We start from the raw sequence: 24572 nt of genomic DNA, 5'->3' as shown, positions 1-24572 counted from the left end.
ATACATATTCATTATGTAATATATTTTTATTTCTCCAGGAACTGGAATAACACTATTAGGCTATATACTCAATAGTTATATGTAACATATATAAAACAGTGTACATGCACAAAGTAAAGAATCAGTCTAAGGCTAATCTTCTCATGTTTTCAGCTGTAGTGTATGTTTAAGCAATTAGGAAAACTCAGTAATTAGTAATACTCAAGAAAAGCTAGGCTTCCAAGAAAAATATAAAAATATCTTCAACCAGAAGTCATCTTAAATCAAAAAAAAAAAAAAAAAAAAAAAAAAAGTCATCTTAAATCAAGTTGTTCCCTTTGAGTCTCTTACAGATTATTATTGGCCTATAGCGCAAAAAATTATTAAAGAAATAAACAGGTATATTTTGGAGATTGCCATTATTTAAATACTAATTTGATTTACTCAAAAATAAGCCTTGCAGTCAAGGCAACAATATGAAGCCTGGGAAATAACAGAAAATCTCAGCTTTAAGTTCAATATATTTTGATGATTTCTACTTTTAACAGAATAAATCAAGCACTGTATATATAAATTCAAATTTTCCTGGCTATTTTTTAAAAACAAGTCTATCAAGATTAAAAATGTCTCCCTAAATTCTAAAATTTAAAAGCTTTATACGGCTAATTATTAATATTTATTAGCAGAAGTATAGTTTAGGGATATATTTTTCTAAATGTACATTATATTTATGCTGGTACAGAAAATTTTACACTGGAGAAAATTTAAACTGGAGAATTTATGTTACTATATATATATATTTCATTGACATTTGTTAAGTTTTACTATTTTGCTTTCATTTGTAATTTTTATAGTTTTACTTTTATGACATACTAGACAGGTCTTGGTCAAAGAAGTAATCTTCTGCTGTAATCTTATTTAAAAGGAAAAATATGTTCTATTTTATACTATCCCAAATTATGAGTATTTCTCCCAAGAGGCTGGGCAGAAGACCATGGGAACTAACTACATGGAGAAAGCCAAAAACATTTAAAAATAAAAACAAAACAAACCCAAAACACAAAGTAATGCAAAACCCCTTTAAGAGCAATATGAAACTACTTTTCTCCATGTTAACAAGAGGTTCAGACGATTTAAAGTTCTGTAGCACAGTAAAACCACTGTAATATTTAGCTTTGAAAATAATAAACCAACACACTTTTGGTGATCGAGGATCTGGAGAACGAGCAAAAAGTTCATCTTCAGGCAACTGAACATTTGAGGAAACGGATTCACATGGACGTGTACCATTGTAGATATGGAATTTGCAATGAGGATTTAAGGCCATGGAGAGAAGTTCTAGAAGTGGAAACCAGTCTTGGGACAACTTGGCCACACATAGCTCCACCAGGCGATGAGTATTATTGATAATACACCTCTGTTATAAAAAGGAGAAAGGTGATTAATGACATCAAAACAGTGCAATTCCAAAGAGAAATATCCTCCAATCTCAATTAATTATATCTTAATAATGATCTCTCAATTTTTCTATACTGATCATTAGAGCTATGTTTAATTTTAATAATACTGGGATCAAATTGATGTATTAAAAAGACAAATTAGCATTTACTTTATAATTTATATAGTACCTACTTTCAAAAGCCATTTGCAGTGGCTTACAAAATGAAGTTAACACTCCTCTATGCCCAGAGATGAAAGGCAAATTTCTCTATGCAATTTTTGAACTATAAGGAACAATTCTAAAATCTAAATAATCCATCAATTATTCAAGATGGAGAAAGTATGGTAAGCCTCAATGCTAAAGTCTGATACCACTCCCAAAGTTTCCATTCTGCAGTTGTAAACTTACATGTATGCTATGGTTATATTTTAGAAATAGTTAATGGAGCACAAAAACAACTACTTCACAACTTATGACCATATTTCCATACTATAAACAAGAAACAGAGACTTGCAGTAATTACCGCCCTTCATCAATCTAAAATGCACATTTTTTTTTTTTACTTTTTAAAGGTCTCTGGAATCTTATTGTATCTTACAATCTATGCACAGTAGTAGACTAGGTATATGTAGAGAAGATTTGTGTTGACTTCTGACAGTAATTTGGGGAAACCACCAACCTGAAGCCACTTTAAATTCTCCATGAGATTTTTTTGGTATCACAACCATAATTTGAATTCAGGCTTCAAAATTGTTTAAATCTGGCTTGTGGTTTAAATTTTCAGGAGATTCCTACCACCAACGCCCCCTCCCCTTCCCCGCCAGGTACCAAGGTTGAGACATGGAGGTTTATTTGGTGTCTCTTTCTATATGTTAAGTTTATTTTTCTGCATTGACTCTTTGTGTCCCAGATAACAGATTCCCCAACTTGGGTGTTTTCCTTTCCTTAGTGGTACATAAAATAAGTGAGTGGTGCATTTCACAACTGACACTGTCATATTTTCAAATAAATATGGTGACTTGCCAAAAGTCATAAGGCACTTGAAAACCAAGGAGGCAGATTAAACCAATGTTTTCTAACTCTAAACCTCACACTCATTCTAAATGATCATGCTTCAACATAAATTTTAATTTATAAAAAGTATCTTAAAGATTTCTCATTTTAAAATTTAATTCAATTAATGGATCAAATAAATAACCAAATATACTATATATATATATATGAGAAAACACTCACAGTCATCACTATGTGAACCTGATTTTTAAAATTCAAGTGCAAGACTCACATGAATTTCAAACTTCCAGCCACTCACTGCCTCGTCTGTAAGGATTTTAGTGAATGATATTGTTAGCCCATCTCGAAAAAATCGCTGACATGCTTCACTTTTAACATCAAGGCCTAAGAAAAGGAGGGAAGAATTAATGTAAACAAAATACTTCTCTGATTGTCTTACAATGTCCAATGATGTGATAAAAGGTAACAATTGTAAAATATTCAGGAACAGCTAACAAATGCAGACTAACTTTGAAAAAAAACTCACAGCATTATCTATAAGAGGTCAAAAAGGTAACTGATTCAGAAACAAAAATCATCTCCAATGAATTTCAAAATTACTTAACTGTATAAAAGTACATTAAGGCATGTAGTATTAAGATGAATTGAAATTATTTCAAATTATGATACTGGACCTTAAACACAAAGCAGTTATGAGTATCACGTGATAGGGAATCTAATTTCTTCACAGTATTTTACTCTGAAAACATACCTTAAAACTTAATAAAATGATGTTTCACAACCATTTTTAAAATCTCATTTTGGTTATAAATTATCTATTTAACATCAAATTATTTTATACTAGTCTACAGAAGTATTTCATCAAATAAGACAAATTATATTCTTTATTAGCCTCTTTTACAATCTCATAATCTATGCTTTTTACATCTTCGCTTTATTTCATTTGATTTCAGAAAAGCAACAGAGCCACATGTCCCCAAACACACACAAAAAATCTTTAACTCTTGATGACAAAATGAAAAGCCATTTAACTTGTATTTAAAGCATTATCTGATTCTGACTGTACAAAAGAGATGACATTCAAACCCAGGGCTGTACTTTAAAAAAATGTGAACCTTGCCTAAAATTAAAATAAACCACAGTCCCAGAGAAATAAGGGAGCAGGTCAGAAAGTGCATGTCCAGTGAATGTCAATGATATTACAGGAAATACCACAATGTGTTTTTACCTATCATTGTATAGTCAGGACCTAAAACACACCTAGGACAGAAGTCTTCAAAAATTTGCTAAATTAATGAATGTGTAAATGAAAGAAATAAATTTGTAGTGGAAACTAATTGTAATCTGATAATGCATTTTCATAGTTCATTAGATTGTTTTTACAAGATTAATAAGGCATAAAGCCACATTCTTTAAATGAAGAAGGGTAATTATTCCAAGACAAAGGAAATTTTACCCTTGCCATGGAATGAGACACTTTTAAGCAAGGTACTAAAGACAGTAATTTTTATAATTGTGATAATGCCTACCGATAGAACACATCCATGGCTACCCTATTTCAGAAATTGGAATGTTACTGTCATTTGTTCAACTGCACCTAAAGAAGACCAAAGCCACTGAAAAAATTAATTCCAATGCCAAGCTAGACTTCTAGACAAGAGTAAAAACATGATTCCTTTTTACTGCCTTATTTTTTAAAAAACACATGACCTCATCTTTCAAGTTTTTTTTCTTTTAGAGAAAATTCAAACCTTTTCTGTGCATTAAAAATAATCAACACATAAGCTAGGCAGTCTAAGAATATATAAGAATTTTATGCATAACTTCAGAGAGTTTACAAACATCCTTGAAGGTTGTCCTCAGGATATTAACCCTTGTCCTAGGTACAAATCATATAGCAAGTATAGCAAGAAAGCGTAATTCTAGACTAGGAATATACAGAAGTCCTCAGGGATGAAGTGAAATCGTATCTAGACGCATACATTATGAAAAGTGTAACACCATTTAAACTTACCTTTTTTACTAAGATCAATAGCAGCTTCTAAAAGCACTTCTAATTCCCCTTTCGGCAAAACTGGAACCACCCATCGAGGTCTAAGAGTGTTAATAATATAAAAAGATGTTTATTGGTTGAGGTACTATAAATGAGTTATTAATTATAATTACTCACCTCACCATGAAACTATTAAATATTAACATTAAAATAACATTAAAATGTTAAATAACAAATTTGGCAGAATATGTGCTTTGTGAGACTAAGCACCATCTGTTGCCTCTACAAACAATAATTTTTTAAGGAAATGTCAAAAGATATAGCAATGAGAGAAGGGAAAAACAAAAGTATTTTAATAACAGAACATAAAACTACTGTAATATTCAAATGTCACTTAAATAGATACCTATTGTTAGAGTTCATAGGAAAGTGCTCTTTTCAGAATTCAGGTTAAAGGAGACATCATGATGAACCTCGTAGTTGTCTTCAACTTTCTCACAAAGAAGAAAACATTTAGGTGGAAAATGACTGATTTCTACCTCAATTCATCGTAATTCATCAACTTTTCCTGAAGGTTAAGTGAGACACAGGTCTCCAAGTCTTTATGACTCCAGAGGCACCCTTCTTCCCTCAAAAAGGATGTAGTATACACCCAGGTAGTGCCTTCTCTGGTCCCAGTGGCAGCAGCTCAACCATCTGGGAGTCCATCCTTTTCCTACCCCTTCCTCCTCACTACCACCCAATCCATGCACTTCTCCAAAAACCCCCATTTTGATAAACAGTGCTCCATGACCACATGATTTATATTAGAAACAAATGTATACCACCCTTTCTCATTGCTTTTATTTACATAAAAAATATCATTTGTGCTTTTCTTCCCCTGCAGATTTGCTAACATGCAACTTTGTCCTTGAAGACACATAAGAAGTACACTTTATTAACAATCACCAAAACCAGACAAAAATCAAAAAGCAACAACAGTACCACTTTCTGCTATGATATGTCTGCTATAGCGAATGGTCAGGGACATTACAACTTTATACAATCTTTTGTCTGTCTGTTTGACTATAATTCATTGTATACCATTACTACAGGCATCTGCCAGAATCACATTTTATGTGTTCTTTTGGGGAGGGTGGGGGTTGGTATGCTCAGTGGTAGAGCACATGTTTAGCATGCACTAGGTCCTGGGTTCAATCCCCAGTACCTCCATTAAATAAACAAACAAACAAACCTAATTCTCTCCCTCCTCCAAAAAATTATACAAAATAAGTTTTTTTAAATTACCCTTAGAAAAAAAAGTGTTCTTTCAAATATACCTTTAAAAACAATGAGTTAAATATATTTATTAATAATATAATATTCACAATAAAGTGAGGAAAACAAGTTACAAAATATTCTAGTACACTTAGTAAGGCAAGTGCCTATAAGCGTGTGTTTTCCTTATTGGGGGTTGGGGGGATATGTCACACCTCCCGAGCATTCACTTGATGACCCCACAGCTTGGTGAAGATCACAGACCATGTGGGACTTCCCCAAGACACTCTTCCCTTCTCTTCTTTAAATCTTTTCCTTCCTCTGCACACAAGCTTAAACTTTCACTTTCTCAGTCTTCCTCCATATAATCAAAGCAGGGGCAGGGTTGTTGAATGTTTGTACTATGAGTATGAACATTTATACTCTGAACTAGCCTGAGATAAAGATCAGGAGGGACAAATAGCTGAGATGGTTAAATGCCTCAGACTAGTCAAGGGTTCACAAGGGGCAGGCTCTCAGGAACTCAATCTCCTTGTGACCTGGTTTACCTCAGGGCCATGTAAAAATTATTAAAGTCATCCAGCAACCCACATGCCAGTAAGAAAAAATGGAAATCACACATACAGTTCCACTTTAGAAACACACCAGCTAGGGTCATCATCATTAATTTGAACACTCTGACATTGTTACTCCCTTTGATTTTTTAAATCCATTAATACCCATGGGTTGCAAAGTACATGGCAATGATTATGATGTTAAGGCTATTAAGGAGGCAGAATGGTTACTGTGACATCCTTATTCACTCTTTCTTTTCTTACTACTAATCACTACACTGAAAAAAAAAAAAAAAACTGTTGGGGTTTTCCTGTGTATGACACACATAAAAAAACACACAAAAACAAAAACCAAAAACCAAAAAACCAACTCACCTATTGATCATGTCATCCAACTTTGCCAGGTCGGTATGTGGAAATGCAGGCTCCTCATCTTCAAGCTGTGGTGGAGCATCACCTTGACCTTGTTCATCTGGGGGAGTTGCCGGGGAATTTTCATTGGAAGAATCAGGCGATGAAGTCTTAATTAAAAATCAGATATTCCAGATTTAGGTTTCAATAACATATGTACAACATCTAATAATTCAAATACCAACACAGATTAGGGGGAAATAACAAATTTTTAAAGAATATATGATCATTGTAAGCTTGTGATGTTTCAGGCAGTCTCTGTGCTACTGTGCTTTAAAATAATTTTATTTAATCCTCAATAGCCTAAGAAAGTATTCTTCTGCCACTTAATTCATCTATTAAAAAACGAACTCAGACAGTAAGTAATTAGCCTAAGGTCACACAGCTCCAACTCTGTGGTAAGGATCTGAATCCGGGTCTAGTTCTTATCTAGTGTATACTGTTTCTCTGCTTACATTTTCTATTATATGAGCCCTGTCATGACAGAAATTATTGCACATTTCACACATTAAAAAATTTGACTTACAGCTTTTATTTTTCAATTTGAAAGGGAAAAATAAATTATATTCCATAATCTCCCTAGTAAACTATTATCCAATTATTAAAACTTCATGATTGTAGTTTCTAAATAAGTCACATCATTTTCAACTAATATGGCTAATTTTATTCTCTTTCATTTTTCATTTTCAGCATGCCTTTCTCTCCCCACCCCACTTTAGCTGTGCATAGTATTTTCACAACTAAGTGAATGAACCTTTATGACCCTTATCCTTAATTTTGAAAACAGATGGAATTTTTCTCTTTCAAACTGAAACCAATCTAAATTTTAAGCTTGAATTCTCTACCCACTACAGGTTCATGGCCCTTTTAAAGAAGGTTCCTTTCCCTACTACTTTAGCACCTATCGGATAGATGCATAAACAAACACTTATACTGAAGACAAGTGGGTATACCACCATTAATACGTTCTACTTACAAAGTTTATATATGAACTCATAAAGCCAATTTCCAAGTAAATACGAATGCTATGCAGGTGCTACAGGGCCAGTCTCAAGGCAAAAGAATCCACGGCGCAGAATTCAAGTGTTAGAAGCCCAACAGAAATATTTGCATTTCAAGTATGTAACTTAGAAGTCTGCTTTAACTATCTGTTAAAAAGCCCCATTTCCCCGGTATTTATGTATTATATACATGATCTCAGAAATCATAGAGACAAAAATAATAATTAAGGCACCTGTAATACCACACCAACAGGTAAACACCAATGACATTCTTATTTCCTTACAATTTTTGTTCCATGTGGCCCACCCCACAAAAAACCCTAATATATATGTATAAATTTTCAATAAAATTGGGATTATACCTGCTTAAGCCTGTCCTTTTCCATTCAACATTTGAGTATTTCCTTATATTATTAAGAATCTTTTTTAGGGTTGATTAATGCTTATATAGTATTAAATGAATTAAACAAATTTAAGGAACATTTGGTATTTGCAATTTTTATTGGTAACATAAATATACTGACTCTTTTATATATAAATCTTTGTGTTGAAATTCAATTTTACCTTAGGAGAGGATCCTGGAAATACAATTACTACAACACTATAAACTATTTCTTTTAGGGATGCTGATATATATATGGCCAAATTCTATTCCAGAAAGTCTGCATCCTCCCATTAGCGGCACCCGAGTGTTCATCCCACAGTGCTTGGGCCAAGGTTGCTTCATTTATCACTGAGTTCTACTATACACTAGAGGCTAAAATTCTCTCCTCTGGGAACACCCTTTTTAAAAGATTTTCTATATTAAGTGAAAAATCTGATTTTAAAAATTCCCTTTATGCCAATACGAAAAAAGCATATTACAAAAGTAAGCCTTAGTGATTAATGCTATGGTTGCTTTTTCTTGGTCCAAAAAAGTGTCAAATCTTGTGAAATAACTAAAAATCTTAAAATTAAAAAGTAGAGAAAAACAAAGTGAAAGAAGGGATCTCTACAGATAGTTAAGAGTGTAATTTATTCTGTTCCTTTATTGTTGTAATTATCACTCATCCTCAAAAATGTAAAAAGCTATTTGAAGGAAGAGGACATAATGCAGACACAATATTAAGTGGAATATCACAAACCCAAGAGCTCTAAGAATTATGAAGCACACCTTAAAATAAAATTATGGTTAGAGGTTTAATTTTTATCTAAAGCCATGCAAGTGACAAACATTGCAAAAGAAGTCAAAAGTCCACACACAATGCAGGTATAAAATAGAAAAGATAGAGCAAAAGATACTGGAACTCTAACTACAAGCTCCTGGTTTAAAAATAGAAATCTCTGGCATCCAACACAAACCTTTGACTATGTTTAAAAAAACATACATACTGGCTAACAAATTTATGACACAGCAGAGACTTAACAACTTTGTCCAAGACTTCTGACCATATACTTAAGCATTACATGTCTGAAAAGTGGGAACTGGAGAGGAAAAGGAATAAAGCTGACATTATTTAATTGGAAAAAAAAATTTTAAACCTGACTTGCTCACTTCTCTAAGATGGCAGAGGGAGAGGAAGAAAGGAGGGGAAGGAAGAGGGTGCGCAAGCACGCGCGCGCGTGCGCACACAAACACACACACACACACACACACACACAGCTCTTTCCTACCATACTTGTAATAGAATATCTAATCTATAATAGCTGGACAGTAAGAACTTTTCCCCAAATGACAAATGTAAGTACTCTACAATAACAACATTTTTACCGATAAACTTATCCGTACAGAATTCTACACAAACACGAACCAAATGTAAGCAGCAAGTTTGTGATTCACGTTCGTGTACCTTAGCTACAAATTCACCTCTAAGCTGCATACCACAGGTTTTAATGTTTGTCTTATTCAGTTTAATATCTCAATATAAAAAAGGCTGAAAATCAATTTTCCGAACTTCCATTTCAAGAAATGAGAAAAAGAACAGCAATTCAAATCCAAAGGAAGTAAAGGGAACAAGAGATAAGGGTAAAAGCATACAAAGTAGGAAGTGGGGGGTGGTAAGGGCTAAAGACAAAAGTTGGTTTGGAAAAAGGTTTAATGAAACTGATAAATCCCTAGGAAAGCGTAATCAAGAGAGAGACTACAAATTAGCAGTATTAGAAATAAAAAAGGAGATGTTACCACAGACCCTAAGACATTAAAAAGATAATAACAAGGGATATTATAAATAACTTTACTCCAACAGATTTGACAATCTAGATGAAGTAGACAAATTCCTTGAAAAAGACACACACACACACACAAACCTGAAAATCCCCCTATTTAAAAAAAAAGTTGGATCTGTAGTTATAACCTTTCCACAAATAAAGCCCCAGGCTAGATGTTTTCACCAGTAAAATCTTCTATACAATTAATGAATAACTTAAATCTTACATAAATTCATCCAGAGAATAGGGGAAAAAAAAAGGGGGGGGGCTATTACCCTATGAGTTTTGAGGCCACATAAAATCTTGATATCACAATCTATTTTAAGATCTTTGCAAACATTACTTCATTTGATCCTCCTAATCATCCTTTGAAGTAGTTACACTATTGTTATCCTTATTTTGCAGCTAAAAAAAACTGATACTTAGAGGTCATATAATTTACCCAGTCATAAAACTAGTGTGGTGCAGAGCTGAAATCTGAACCAAGAAATATGACTAAAGTCCGTATTCTTAACTGTAGGCTACATCGAACGATTTAATGCTTTGCCCCAGAACTGACACAGGGCTTAAATACTTAATTTTAATGATGACTGATAGGATAAAGCACCAGAAAAAAAAACTACACACTCAAGCATCACCATCTATACAGCACCTGAGTTCCTAGCTACTGTGTAAGACTTACTGTTTATTTTCCTCAAAACAGTTTTATGGTTACTTCACAAATTATTCAGAACATGCTCCATTATTTAGTAGTCCATAATAGATACACCAACATAGCTTTAACTAATATCTTAAACGTCTTACCTGATTCTGTTGGAGGGGGGGCTGAGACTGTCCATCAGGAGCCTGGCCCTGGCTGTCATTCCCTCCTACTGGAGAGCCACGAGTCGTGGCTGTCATACTCGACACTGGGCAGATCTTTGCAATTTTGTCTGCTTATGTAGTTGTCTTGAAAAAAGAAATTATAGTCCACTTATAGAAGATGAAGTACCAGCATTTGTCAGTCTTAAAAAGCTCCAATTCAAGAATAAACCATCTTGCAGAGACCATTGCATAACCTACAAGTAGAAGAAAAAAAGTACATTTGTTTTAGATATGAAAACATCAATTAAAGAACTGTTCAAACTTAATATTACCAATGAATCTAGTCAGGAGAAGGTGGCTATATAAATGCAAGGACAAAGTGAAAAGCTAATGTTTCATTAATACTCTATTCAACTTAATAAACTGATAATGGTACATTAGCTGTTAATGTAAGAAAACATACAAGTATGATATAATATTTCAGTTTCTTTCTGGGATTCCAAATACATTCTCAAGATACATTTATTAAGTTGCCTTTTGATTCAATTATGGAGTGGTTAAAACTGTCTTCAATTTGCTAATGCTTTAAATATGTTGTAAAAATGTGTATATTCAAGAAAAACCAAGTAATAAAATCTGATTTTTAAAAACAATTCAGAAAGGACTGCACAACTAACATTTATCACTGGTATTAGGGCATTATAAATGGTTTCTAAACAAGCTTACAAGTGGTTTTAACAGAAACTTTAAAACGTTGGGGGAATTTTTCTTTGGAGAGGGTTCAAACTGTATACTAGTCCTCCAATACAACCTATTTTGCCAAATGACCTTGACTCCACTTTTGGCAAGGTTTTGGCCACAGGCACTTCCAGAGCTATGATAGGGCTATAGATCCCAACTGTTTAACAATGGAATTCTTCTTTGCTACCTGACTAGCATAGTTGTATAGAGGAATGCCACAATTCTATAGGTTATATTCATTAGATCAATGAGTCTCATCCTTAGCTACATAGCAAAATCATCCAAGGTGGTTTTAAAAACACTGATGTCCAAGCACAGAGAACTATGTATTCAACATCTTGTAATAGCCCATAATGAAAAATAATGTGAAAAAGGAATATATATATAACTAAAACACTATGCTGTACACCAGAAATTAACACAACATTGTAAACCAACTATACTTCAATTAAACAAAACAGAACACTGATGTCCAAACTCCTCTCCAGACTGAATAAATTACTTTTCAAAAAATCTCCCTTATGACCAATTCTAATGGGCCGTGAGACTGAAAACTTTAGCTGACTGATTTATAGGTATTTGGTTATAAGTAAGGCAACCACACTTCCACTTAGTCCATGTTTGCCTCAAATTTAAATATAATCACTTAACCCAGAGATGGGAGTTCTAACAAGACTTTGTTTCACTTATCGAATTGGTGTAATAAACAAAGTTTAAGACTGATAACATCAGGTACTGGTGAAGCTAAAAACAGAAAAATCTTTAATGTGTAAAGTGGAAAAACAATTAAAAGATAACATGATTGAATAGCCTCTCTTTCACTTTTGTTTTCCATTTTTACACACCCTACATTACAAAAAGTTCTATGTGAAGTAGACAATTTTAGAAACCTGGAAAAACCCACCTATCATTTTCTTTAGCCATTTTTGGTTGGCTGCGAAATTGCGTATTTTTTTTCTTACCACTCAGAATATTAGCTAACCAATTCAACAATACTCTTCTCTACTACAAATTTGTTCCAGTCTCTTCCTTTTGTCCCCCAACCTGGGCTCATGATCCCATTGCTTATGATCCTCAATGGATGATGCTCCAACAGTCACCTTCCTCAATCTTTTCCCAGGTGCCTCGTTCTTAGCCTATAAATATACTTGAATCTTTGTTATTGAAATGAAGAAGAAAAAAAAAAAAAAAAAACAACAACACCCTCAACCTCTGCTCTTTTCTTTCCTCCAAAATCTTAAAAAAAAAAAAAGCCTCTGTCTTCCCTTCCCCCTTCCATTCTCTCATCATATAGCTGTGCCGTGTTAAGCTACCAAAATTGCTTTAAGCCAGTGGGTCTTAATTGAGGTCTATGGATAGGTTTGAAGATTAAATCCCCTAAAATTACATACAAAGCTTTGTGAATATGTACATTTGGTGGCGGGGGGGGGGGGGGGGGAGAGAAGGTCTGGTCCACAGATCATCAATGCTCTACTAACTGACAATTAACTGATAGTCAAACAATTGCTTCTTGCTCTAGACAAAAGGGACTATTCCTTTAAACAAAGTAACTTTAAGGTAAATGGAGAAGGTGGCAGTCTGTAACCTCTCCCCAAACAAAGTACCTTTCTCTCAGACCACAAAACTAAATTATCTTCTGCTTCTTGCAGAAAATTCCATTGGCAAAGCCTCAAAGCTGCTTGCCATCCCTATCCCTTATAAAGTCTCATCTTTCTGCCTCTTGGTTTCTCAGTTTCCTCTACGACTAAGTTCTCCACATTTCTAGATTCCCAGTGCTGCTGGGCAGGTACAGCAGGTTTCAGCATGGCGTATTCTATTTTGCTATTTTTAACAGCCATCTCTCTACCACTACATAAGAACTGGATACCTTTTCCTCAGTGTGCTAGGTTGAGAGATTAAGAGCAAGACATAGGTATGGAGCAATTAAAAATAACTTGTGGATTCAAACATAACTCTTGTTCAAAAATCCTACCTCTGCCACTTACAAACTGCCTGTCTTAAAAGGCCAGTAACGACGACTCATTTCTCCAGGTCTTTAAAACTGAGATAATGCTACCCACAAAAATGCCACGAGAATTATTTCAGTAAAAGAGTTTCATAAATACCAAACACATAGTAATTCTCAAAAAATTTATTTTTCCTATAATGTACTGTGCAGGGTTATTGAATATTTGAGCTAAGACTTTGAAAATAATGTATTCAGATATAATTTGGAAAAATCTGAATAGAAAAAAATTCTCAAGATATGTTTCAACTAAGGTATCAACAGTAACACCACTACCTTTCTTAATAAATCTCATTCAATCCTAGTGTAAGAAAGAGATGGGAATATCATACTGCTTTACTTATTTCAAGAAGTAGCTTCAAGGTTCTAAAGGAGCTTATTTTCCAAGTCACACATACTGAGGCATTCTTAGCAGGGTTAGAACAAGCTTTCTACCTAGTCGAAGCAGCAGTATCCTACACAGAACCCAGCAACTCAATAATTATTCAAATCATTTAAAATTTGACACAGTAACAACCATTTCCTGTAGGAATGCTAAAATTCAACAAATCACAATGTGAAAATTCACTGTATGAAGTTTTAAGCTTTACATAAAGCTTAGTGTTTTATTTTAGAAAAACAAATGTACTCTAAGGGTCACTGTTCTCCCTCCTCTTCATTCAGATTTTACCAGAATGCATCTTGGATTTTCTGCAATACAAGATGTAACCAAATTGGCAATATTAGATTGCCTTTAGAACACAAAGGATTTTTTCATATTCAAACTTGGCATAAAAACATCTTCCAAAATGGTAGTATCATCTTTACCTGGATAAAGGTTGGCAACCTAGAGTATTAAGCAACTGTATTCTGTAAGTGACAACCATTTATATTTATTTTAAATTTTGCAGAACTAAATTTCTAGAGCAGCTTTCAAGTGGAGGGCTTTAGTACCAGAGAAACCCCCAGGACAAAGCATGGTCCTTTCTCTACAGCGTCATTATTCCATCTCTGCTCAAACCTTCCCTATATTCCAGAATCTCTCCTTTTATACAGCACCCTGAAACTCTTTTAATTCCATATAAATGATCCTAGCATATGTAAAGAGTTCCTTCTCTGAATTTTTCTCTTTTCATCCAAAAAATAAAAGATGCCTAAATAAAAACTCAAAGCTCAGTCGTTCAAGAGATATATGCTAAGCATTTACAACGGGCCACATATTGTTCGAGGAATAAGGGAATATATGGCAGTACAAAGCAGGCAACTCTTGTTCTTGCAGAACTTAACACTACAGATTAAGGAGAGAGACAAGCAACAACAACCAAGTCCAAAACTCCAACAAATTATTTCCTTTACTGGTCATCAAAATGAGTTGAGTTTCTCTCTCCAAATTTGAATCGGGGAGAATTAAGAGGGAAAAGGGGGGAACAAGGATAAGAGATTGATCTTTCTCTTAAAAGCATGATTACCATCAGGGCTGTGCTCATCTCTCCAGTTACTTTTTTTTTTTTTTTTGGCATTAGAAATGATCGCTTGAATTTTATTAAAACGCAAACCATATCATGTCACAGCCCTGTTTAAAAATCCTCAAAGGCCAGGATGAAGACCAAAATACTTCTCTAATGGTCTACAAGGCCCTCGAACACCCCACTCCAGCCTCATCTTGCAACTATCCCACCCAAAGTCTGTTCTAACTCCATCCAGTTCAATGTCTTCTTGTTGCTCCTTCAAAATGTACTTTCCATGCTGACTTTGGAGCCTCTGCAAAAGCAGTCTTAGTTCTGCCCATCCTGACTCACGAGCCCTCAACTCTTCTTACTCAGAATTCATCAAGTACTCCTATCTGAGGCTCTCAGAGCAAGCTGAAGTTTTCGTTCATAGCATCTGTGTGATGATCTCTCTCCCCATCAAAACACAAAAGCTCTGTAAGGGCAGAAGCTGTATGAGCTTCGTTCATTACTGAATCCCAAGGATTCATTGGCATACAATAGGTGGGCACTCGAAACAAAGAAACAAATAAATAATAAAAAAAAAAAAAGAGGGAAGGGGTAAAATCAACAACAAAGTCAAACCCTCTCCCTTCCCATCTCCATCAATTCCTCTTTTATGATGTGTCCAACATTTTTTTCCACTCCCACTCAGGCTAGACTCCAATTTTAAACAGCATCCTGGATGGTCTCCACACTACCAGTCTGTTTGGTACATAATTGCTAAATTAATCTTCTAATACTTCCAGTCTTGAAACCTTTAGTGGCTTTCTCTTCTCTACCTTTTACATGAGTACTATTGTTTAAAGTCATTCACAATCAGCCCTAACTTCTCATTCCCTAATTTCAATACTATCACAGCGGAGTTGACAAGCCTCAGAAACTGGGACAGAGTGAATAGGCAGTCAAAGTGGTAGAGCCAGGATTCTAACCCAGGGAGTACAAGCTCCAGGGTTCTACAGCTTTAACTACCATGCCATGTATTAATAGTGTCTGAAAATAAGGAAAAAAATCTACCATTAATCTCACCATATCCACATCTTCAAGATAAAGTATCAAAATGTTTGTGATGTAGGAACATGTTTTATAAAACTAAAATTTTCACTTAATTTTTAATTTCACCAACTTAAGTATTCTTTTATGTTCACCATTAATGGCTACACATCACAGAATTTTCTTCTAAAGTATAATAGCTGTATTTCTAAGAAATATGGCATAATCCAAAACCATGTTATAAAAACTACTGTTCAATGGGAAGATGAGAATTCATGTTAAGGAGTTCAAAATGCAGCAAGTTATTTTCAACAGCTGAGTCCACAGCTATTAACCTAAATATCGCTAAGCAATTTTAAAATGTAGTCTATACTCAAGAGTAAAGGCCTTCTTTTTTCTAGCTCCACCATCACTGCCATTATCATTAGAATAGGACTCATAATTCTTATCACATTATTATCATAAATTATGCACAAAACCAGTCAAGTCAGCTATATTAAGCACAAGTCTCCCCCCACCCCAGCCCCAGTGTGATGCTAGTACTAGATAGATTCAAATGCAATAACTCAGACTAACGCAAATGAAGATGACCAATTAATCTTTGTTAAATCTAAATATATTACTTGAGCTAAATACCCATTTGCTATTATCACTATTAAACACACACACAGTCTTAATTTTTTGTCACTAAATCACTATGTGCACCCACTACTACTTCATATGGGTAACTCCCTAGAAGCCATCGTATCAGAACTGCATCCTGCACTCCAAACTCTTTGCAGCAGCAGAAATTTATTCATTTAGAAGTGCTTAGTAAATGGCTACCTTTATTCAAAACTCCTCCATACTAAGTGTCTGTAAAGTCATATGTACACAATCAGGGTACTGGAAGCTTTCATATGTACATAAAAGTTTCAATAATTTCAGCATCCTTCCCAAGGCATTCTCAAATATGAATTTTTAACTTTTAAAAATTATTTTTAAAAAATTTTTTTTGATGGGGAGAGGTTAAGTTAACTTATTTATTCTTGGAGGAGGTACTGGATTGAACCCAGGTATCATGCATGCTAAGCATGAGTTCTACCACTTGAGCTATACCCTCCCCCCTCAAATATGAATTTTTAAATGGCTGTAGACAATGAGTAATTTTAAATTAAAAATGACTTGTGGAACAATGACATCAGAAACTCTGTGGACACTCTCCCCAGTGAAACAACTGTAAGTGGTGAAAACCATAAAAAAAAACAACAAAAAAAACCCCCTGAAGTCTCTAGAAATCATCCTAAGGGTATACAGCAAATGACAAAACACTTACTAAAGAAAATCTACTGTATCTGTCAGAACAGATAGTCTGTGTGGCATTCTGAGCCCGCTCAGTGGACAGAAGCTCCATTCCAGGTGGGTGCCATCAAGAACATGGGACTCTCTCCCCTGAGCCCCCAGTCAAGCACCTCCCCAGGAGGGGAAGGCAGCTAGCATTTCTCATCATCCTCAACTTTGAGCTGCAGAGGCTCTATTGCAGGCAAGAGCAGGTGAAAAGTCTGGGGCCCTTTTCTTCCATCCAGGTCCCACTTGCTGAGCAAAAGCTTGGTCCCAGGTTCAGCAGGCCAAGAATAATGTGGTCCTATGGCACTCACTCCATCTCACTCACAGGACTGAGGTTCCACACAAGGAGAGACAAGCTGAGAAGACTAGAGGCTGCTGCTCCCACCCAACACCCTGCTCATGAAGCAAGGGTGTCACTGACAGGAGCGGGCCTCAGTTCCACCACAGTTCTGAAGCAATGGTGAAAAAGGTTTTGTCCAAGGAGGGAAACAGGCCATAAGAGACCTTTGAAGTTCTCTCAAAGTGAGCTGACTTTGAGAACAGAGAAGTTCGTGCCTGAGGGTTCACTAGAAAACAATGGAGACTGAGGTAATTAAGCAACTAAGAGGCTGGTTGTCTCAAGAGAGCAACAAGCTAAACTTTAAACTAGCTAGCAGTTTACCAGAAAGGAGGGAAAGAGACAGCTTAGAAGAGCCTTCTGGGGTCAAAACAAACCTTAAAGACTATTCCTTGGAAAGCAGGAAAACTGAACTGGCTAAGACTGTGGGGTAATTAAATCCCACGGCACCACCTAAAACAATAAAGCAATCAGACAACATTTAGTGAGACTTAACATGTGCATGTGATGTCAACAGAGGGAGACAGCTTAACAGAGATATCACAAAACACACAAAGCCTTGCTAAAACCACTGTCATCCCAGGGTGACTGTGCCTAACTAAGGCTGCTGCCCTCTGAAGAGCAGGGAAATGCAGGGAAAACAAACTTCTTTATAGTCTAGCCAGTCACTAGACAAATAAAATAAGCAAATAACAAGGTCCTAGGGGTGGGGAGTAGAGGGGAATCAGCATTCCAATTTGCTACATTATATGAAAGGTTCAGTTTTCACAATAAATAAAATTACAGGATATGCAAAGAAACAGTAAAGTATGGCCCATACATGGCGGTAGTGGTGGTGGTGGGCAGGCAAAAGAAACTGACTTTGAGCAGATCCACATGTCAGACTTAGCACTAAGTCAAGACAGGGTCAAACAGCTATCATGAGTATGCTTAAAAAAAAAAAAAAAAAAACTAAAGGAAACCATGCTTAAAAATAAGGAAAATGTGATGACAAAGTTTAAACAGAGAACAAAGAATATGAAAATGAATATATGAATATTCACGTATGACTGAAAAATTGTGCTGTATATCAGAAATTGACACAACATTGTAAACTGACTATAACTAAATAATAAATAAAAAAAAGAGGACAAATATTGTATGATTCCACTTATATGTGGAATACAGAGTAGCCAAATTCAGAGACAAAAAGTAGGATGATGGTTATCAGGGACTGAGGGGGAGAGAGGCATGGGGAGTCAGTGCTTAATGAGCACAATTTCAGTTGGGAAAAATGAAAAAGTTCTGGAGATGGATGGTGGTGATGGCTGCACAACAACGTGAATGCACTTAATGCCACAAAACTGTATACTTTAAAAAGGTTAAAATGGTAAATTTCATCTTATGTACATTATACCACCCCAAGAATGAGTGGACAGGTAACAAGTGTTGGCAAGGATATGGAGAAATTCGAACTTTCATACACTAGCAGGAATGTAAAATGGTACAGCCCCTTTGAAAAATGGCTTGGCAATTTCTCAAAAAGTTAAACATAGAATTAATAAATGACCCAGTCATTCCATTATGTGTGTGTATAAATATATTTTTTTCCCGAGAAATAACATTCGTCTACACCAAAAACATGTACATGAATGTTTACAGCAGCATTAATCTTACTAGTCAAAATGTAGAAAAAACCCAAATGTCCATCAACTGATGAACAAAATGTGGTGTATCCATACAGTAGAATATTTTTCAGTCATTAAAAAGAAATATAGTTCTGATACTTGCTACAACACGGCTGAGCCTTATTTCACTTAGCACATACCATGCTAAGTGAAATAAGCCAGATATAGAAGAACAAATACTGTATAGTTCCACTCACATGAGTATCTAGAATAGGCAAATTCAGATAGAGAGTAGAGGTTACTAGGGGCTGGGGGAAAAGGAAGATGGAGAATTACTGGCTAACTGTCCCAAATTTTCTGCCTGAGGTGATGAACAAGCTTTGGAAATAGTGATGACAAGATGTACAATATTGTGAATGTAAATAATGTCACTCAATTGTACACTTAAAATGGTTAAAGCAGCAAATTTTGTGATATATATTTTAACACAATTTAAAAAGCTAATGATAGGCCCCAAACCATTAAATTATACCCTTTAAGTGAATGGTGTGTTATGTAAATGTCTCAATAAATTTATTAAGAAAAGAATATTAACAAAAATATAGTGGAAAAAATTACTGAAAGGAATTAAAATACTTTAAAAAATATTCACTTAAGGCAAAAGAAATCAGTAAAGGAAGAAGAGAGAAGCAAAAAAAGGACACAAGATACAGAAAACAAAGTAAAATGGCAGACGTAAACCCGGCTCTATCAGTATGACATTACACGTGAATGGTTCATAAAATTCAGTCAAAATGCAGGGACAGACTGGATTTAAAAAGAAAGATCTAACCACATGCTGTTAATAGGAGACAACCATATATTGTCAACAGGAGATTTTGTATTTAAGGATATAAACTGGTTGAAAGTAAAAGGATAGAAAAATAGGCATCATGCAAGACAGCGACCATAAGAAAGCTGGAGTGGCTATACATTTATCAGAAAAAAGACTCAAGACAAAAAAATTACTAAAGATAAATAGGAACACTTTACAATCATCAAAAAATACAATTATAAAAATATATATACAACCTAACAAAGCCTCAAAATATATGAAGCTAAAAATGACAGAGAAGGAGAGGGAAAGAAATAATTCACCAGTAACAGCTGAAGACTTCAACTCCCCATTTTCAATAATAGGTAAAAACAAGAAAAAGTTCAAAAAATAAATGAAGACTTTAACACCACCAACTAGATCATACAGACGTCTACAGATCTCTACCCAACAGCAGAATATACAGTCTTCTTAAGAATACATTAACACCATCCAGGACAGACTATAAACTAGGCTGTAAATCAAGTCTCAATAAACTTAAAGTTATTGGGTGGAAAGTTAAGTATGTTCTTTGAACACAGTGGAATAAAATCAGAATTCAACCAAAGGAAATGTGGGAAATCCACAAATATGTGAAAATTAAATAGATTTATTTTGGCACGGTAATCATATTCAAACTACTTACTTGCTCCTCAGTTGATTTTCCTGATACAAAATCCTGTCACCTACAAGTAGTAAAAATTCTGAATTCTTAAAGCTAGAACAAAACTAAAGTAAGAACTTATCACTAAAACATACTGTAACACTTTTTTCTTGCTTAACGTGTATGTAAAATACAACAAATTTAGACACACAAAGATTAGACTGAAATAGCATACCTATATACTCAGTTCCACAGCACTTACCTTAAGGAAAACACTGTACGTCCTCATAAACCACTATTTTAGAAAACTGTCCAGCTCTACAAACAATAGGCATCCAAACATATATACCCAAAACATCAAAGAAAACTTAGGAGGTATTAAAAACATCAATATTCAATAAGTGCAATCTATATTTAACATATTTGAAATCCATTATATGAAGGGATAGGGAGGGAGGAGAGAAATTAGGAGAGCAGTGTGGGGTAAGAGGAGAAAAAGAACCAAAAAGGAAATGAGAGAAGCAATGGGACAAGAGTGACAGACAAAACAACAGCTCAGAGCAGTTACCATATGCCATGTTATCATTTAAAACGTTTTGATCTATTAACTCACTCAATATTCATAACCCTAAGAGGTAAGTACTTTTTACCTTTGTACAGATGAGAAAAACTAAGGTAATATAAGGGTAATCTGACTAAGATGAAATAACTAATAGGCGACAATCCTAAATTTCAAATCTAGACACCTTGTTACCAACAGCTCTGCTCATCCCCTTGCTATACTACATCTCCATTTCTAGTTCAGTGCTATGGGAGAGACAGAAGGACTTCATCAATCCTATTAAGTATTTTAGCCAACCACTCTTGTTAAAGGTCTCCAAACTGTTTTACAAGAAGCAGTGTGGTATATACAAAAGCAAGTTTTCTAACCAGAAATATGTGAATTTTAATTTCTGCTCTGATACTTCTGTGTGATCACAGGCAAAGTTCCCAAACATCTTTGGGACTCAGTTTCCTCACCTGAGGATACAAAGCTATGGTTGTAATGATTAGGTAAGGTAATGATTATCTTTAAATGTCAGAGCTGTCCAGTTAAGTATTAGTTCCCTTCCCTCTCAAGTAACATTCCATTGAAGGGCATACACTTTAAAGACAACTATTTGTAATTTAGTACTGAGGATGGAACATGCATGTGTTTTAGAGTGAAAAAGACTTGGTAAACATGAGGTCTGTTCACCTACAAAACATGTACAGGCATACCTTAGAGATACTGTGGGTTCAGTTCCAGACCACCACAATAAAGCAAATAGCTCAATAAAGTGAGTCACATGAATTTTTTGGTTTCTCAAGACATATAAAAATCATGTTTACAGTATACTGTAGTCTATTAGTGTGCAACAGCAGTTTATGTGTAAAAACACAAAGCATATACCTTAATTTAAAAATACTTTATTGATAAAAATGCTAACCATCACCAGTCTTCGGCAAGTCATAATCTACTTGCAATAGTAATAAACATTACTGATCACAGATCACCATAACAAATATAATGATGACAATGTTTGAAACATTGTGAGAATTACCAAAATGTGACAAAGACAAGAAGTGAGCAAATGCTGTTGAATAAATGATGCCAAAAGATTTGCTCATCGCAAGGTTGCCACAAACCTTCAATTTGTTTAAAACAAACATCATCATCTGCCAAGAGCATTAAGCAAAACACAAAAGCGAGGTATGCCTGTAGTTTTGTAATGAGATTTAGCTCACTGGCAAATGCTCACATACACACCTGCAAATCATGTTAATTTATAAGCAATTTCCCCCTCAACATATTAATGTTTTGCACTACGTAACAACAGCTGAATGCAGCATGAGGGTTGGCAGATAAAGTTCTGGATTGGACAGCCATTACCCTACATTTTTCTTGGCTTGGTATGACCACATGCTGTCTTGGAAGTACGTTTACTGTTCCTCCTGATCTTTGTGCATTTTATTTCAGCCTTGTGTTCCTAACTCAGTTAACTGCAACTGCTTGCTATATGGAAGGGTTCCATTAGGTTACCTTTTTTTTTTTGAGTCCTATATTCACTATAGTTTGTCAGGAATTTAGGATCTTTTAAACTGTGCTGTTTATTTTATTGGAATTTTTATTGTTTTTGTTAGTGCTCTAATTACAAAGTTACATTGATTTTGGGTGATCAGTTTGCTTAATCCTATTTCCCCATAAGCCCTCTTACTTTTTGCTGCATGATTTTGCAGAACACGAGGTTTTTCAGCAATTGCAATATAATAGATAATATTTAATCTCCAAGTAGCTTTCTTTTTCTCTCAAGGTGGCTAATACCTTCAGAGACTACCAGGAAGCTTTAATGGGAGAATGTATATGAAGTGCCATACACATAGAAGGCACCCAATAAACAGTAGGTGTTCTATCAAGTGCTGGTTATTTCTCCCTTGAAATGTTAATTAGGTTATTATGTACTCTTGACAATTCTTATTTCCGAACCTTCCAGGCTCCCTATGAATATGATTTCTAGATCAGTCCGGGGAGAAGTACTCTCCCAACTATAAATTACCAGGATTCTATGCTCCTGATACACATATCTTAATTGCACAGGCTGAACTTTGAAATGAATAAACAGCCTCAACAGTTTTACTAATATAACTGCTTTTATTATTCTGTTAACATTAACACAGAATCCTACCATATTTCAAAATTTTGCCCTACTTTTTAAAAAGTTTCAAATCAAATCTTACCATCTGTGAGATAATTCATAGCACAGTATTCCTATCAGGATTTGTGCTGGCTCTAAAGAAAATGTGACAATAGGAAGACTGAAGAAACCAGTTAACAAGAAGGCATCAAAATTATGCAGTGCTATACAGTTAGCAAACTAATTATCTGCTGAGTAAAACAATGAACAAATGAACCACCCTTTTAAGGTGAAGTATATTTTTCATTCAATAAATAGTGGAATAATCTAGTAAATATGGAATTGGAGTCCCAGTTCCAGTCACCTGACTGCAAGCACCAGATTTCTATCGACAATACTAAGTTGGTTCATGTTTGCCAAATCTAGTTCTACCTTAACAGAATTTTTAAAAATGAATTTAAATTACTTTCTATTTTAATGCCGCTTAAACATGTGCATAAATGAAATTAGAATTAAACTCCTTATGCTTATTGCTCTTATACAAAACATTTACTAACTAAATACAAACAAAACTATTAATATGTGACAGATGGCAGCATATTGCTGACTGCTAAGGGTTCCTTTGAGGTTTTTTCCCCCCAAATTTAGTTATTTAATTATTTATTTTTTGGTGGGGGGAGGTAATTAGGTTTACTTAGTATTTATTTATTCTTAGAGGAGGTACTGGGGATTGACCAGGACCTCATGCATGCTAAAAGCATGCGCCCTACCACTTGAGCTATACCCTCCCCTCTCCTTTGAGTTTTGCATGGCTCGCCTACTACCATCATGTGGGAGATACACCTCTCCAACTTGAATTACATCACTCTGTACATACAGTTTGTCTTGACATAATTTTTCTTCTACATCAGCACATCATTTATGTGTTAAGTCTGCTTCTGTTGCTCTCATTACCTGACAAATCACCAATGCATTAAAAACACAAAGCTAACACAAGTACTGAAATGGTGTGGCAGTTCTTGACTGTGAGACAATTATCCAGGTACTCCAAAATACATGTACTAATGTTTAAGAATATCATAAAAATGAAAACAAACCTGTTTTAAAAAGAAAATACTTATGTTTTAACTTGAGCACAAAAAGGGCATCAAAGAGATGCTCTGAAGGTTAGAACTTTGCAGGGAATTGGGGCGAGGGGGTGCCCAAAGACTATTAAAATTTGGAAATTAACTGCTCCAAATGTAGGAAATTCTACATCTAATCTTCCCTTTAAGGTTTTCAGTTACAACACTGTGAAGCTCACTGCAGTCAGCAGGAAGGTCTTCCTTTTATTGAGTCAAGTCTA

The 24572-nt window shown here is 34.9% G+C and overlaps 1 protein-coding gene across 2 annotated transcripts in view; it reads right to left on the bottom strand.

The window, feature by feature from the left end:
* Positions 1-24572, bottom strand: part of USP9X (ubiquitin specific peptidase 9 X-linked) — a 119991-nt gene that overhangs the window by 78475 nt on the left and 16944 nt on the right. For both annotated transcript variants that reach the window (XM_074359535.1, XM_074359536.1), the window contains exons 2-6: positions 10642-10895; positions 6614-6759; positions 4449-4528; positions 2706-2818; positions 1178-1396 (exon numbers count right to left, since the gene is read on the bottom strand). In XM_074359535.1, coding sequence (XP_074215636.1) covers positions 1178-1396; positions 2706-2818; positions 4449-4528; positions 6614-6759; positions 10642-10737 — 654 coding nt within the window. In that variant the 5' untranslated portion in view covers positions 10738-10895. The remainder of the gene's footprint in view (positions 1-1177; positions 1397-2705; positions 2819-4448; positions 4529-6613; positions 6760-10641; positions 10896-24572) is intronic.

Source organism: Camelus bactrianus, chromosome X (assembly GCF_048773025.1).
Source record: "Camelus bactrianus isolate YW-2024 breed Bactrian camel chromosome X, ASM4877302v1, whole genome shotgun sequence".
NCBI lineage: Eukaryota > Metazoa > Chordata > Mammalia > Artiodactyla > Camelidae > Camelus > Camelus bactrianus.
Note: the sequence above shows the minus strand (reverse complement) of the source record. Positions and strands in the feature narration are given on the sequence as shown.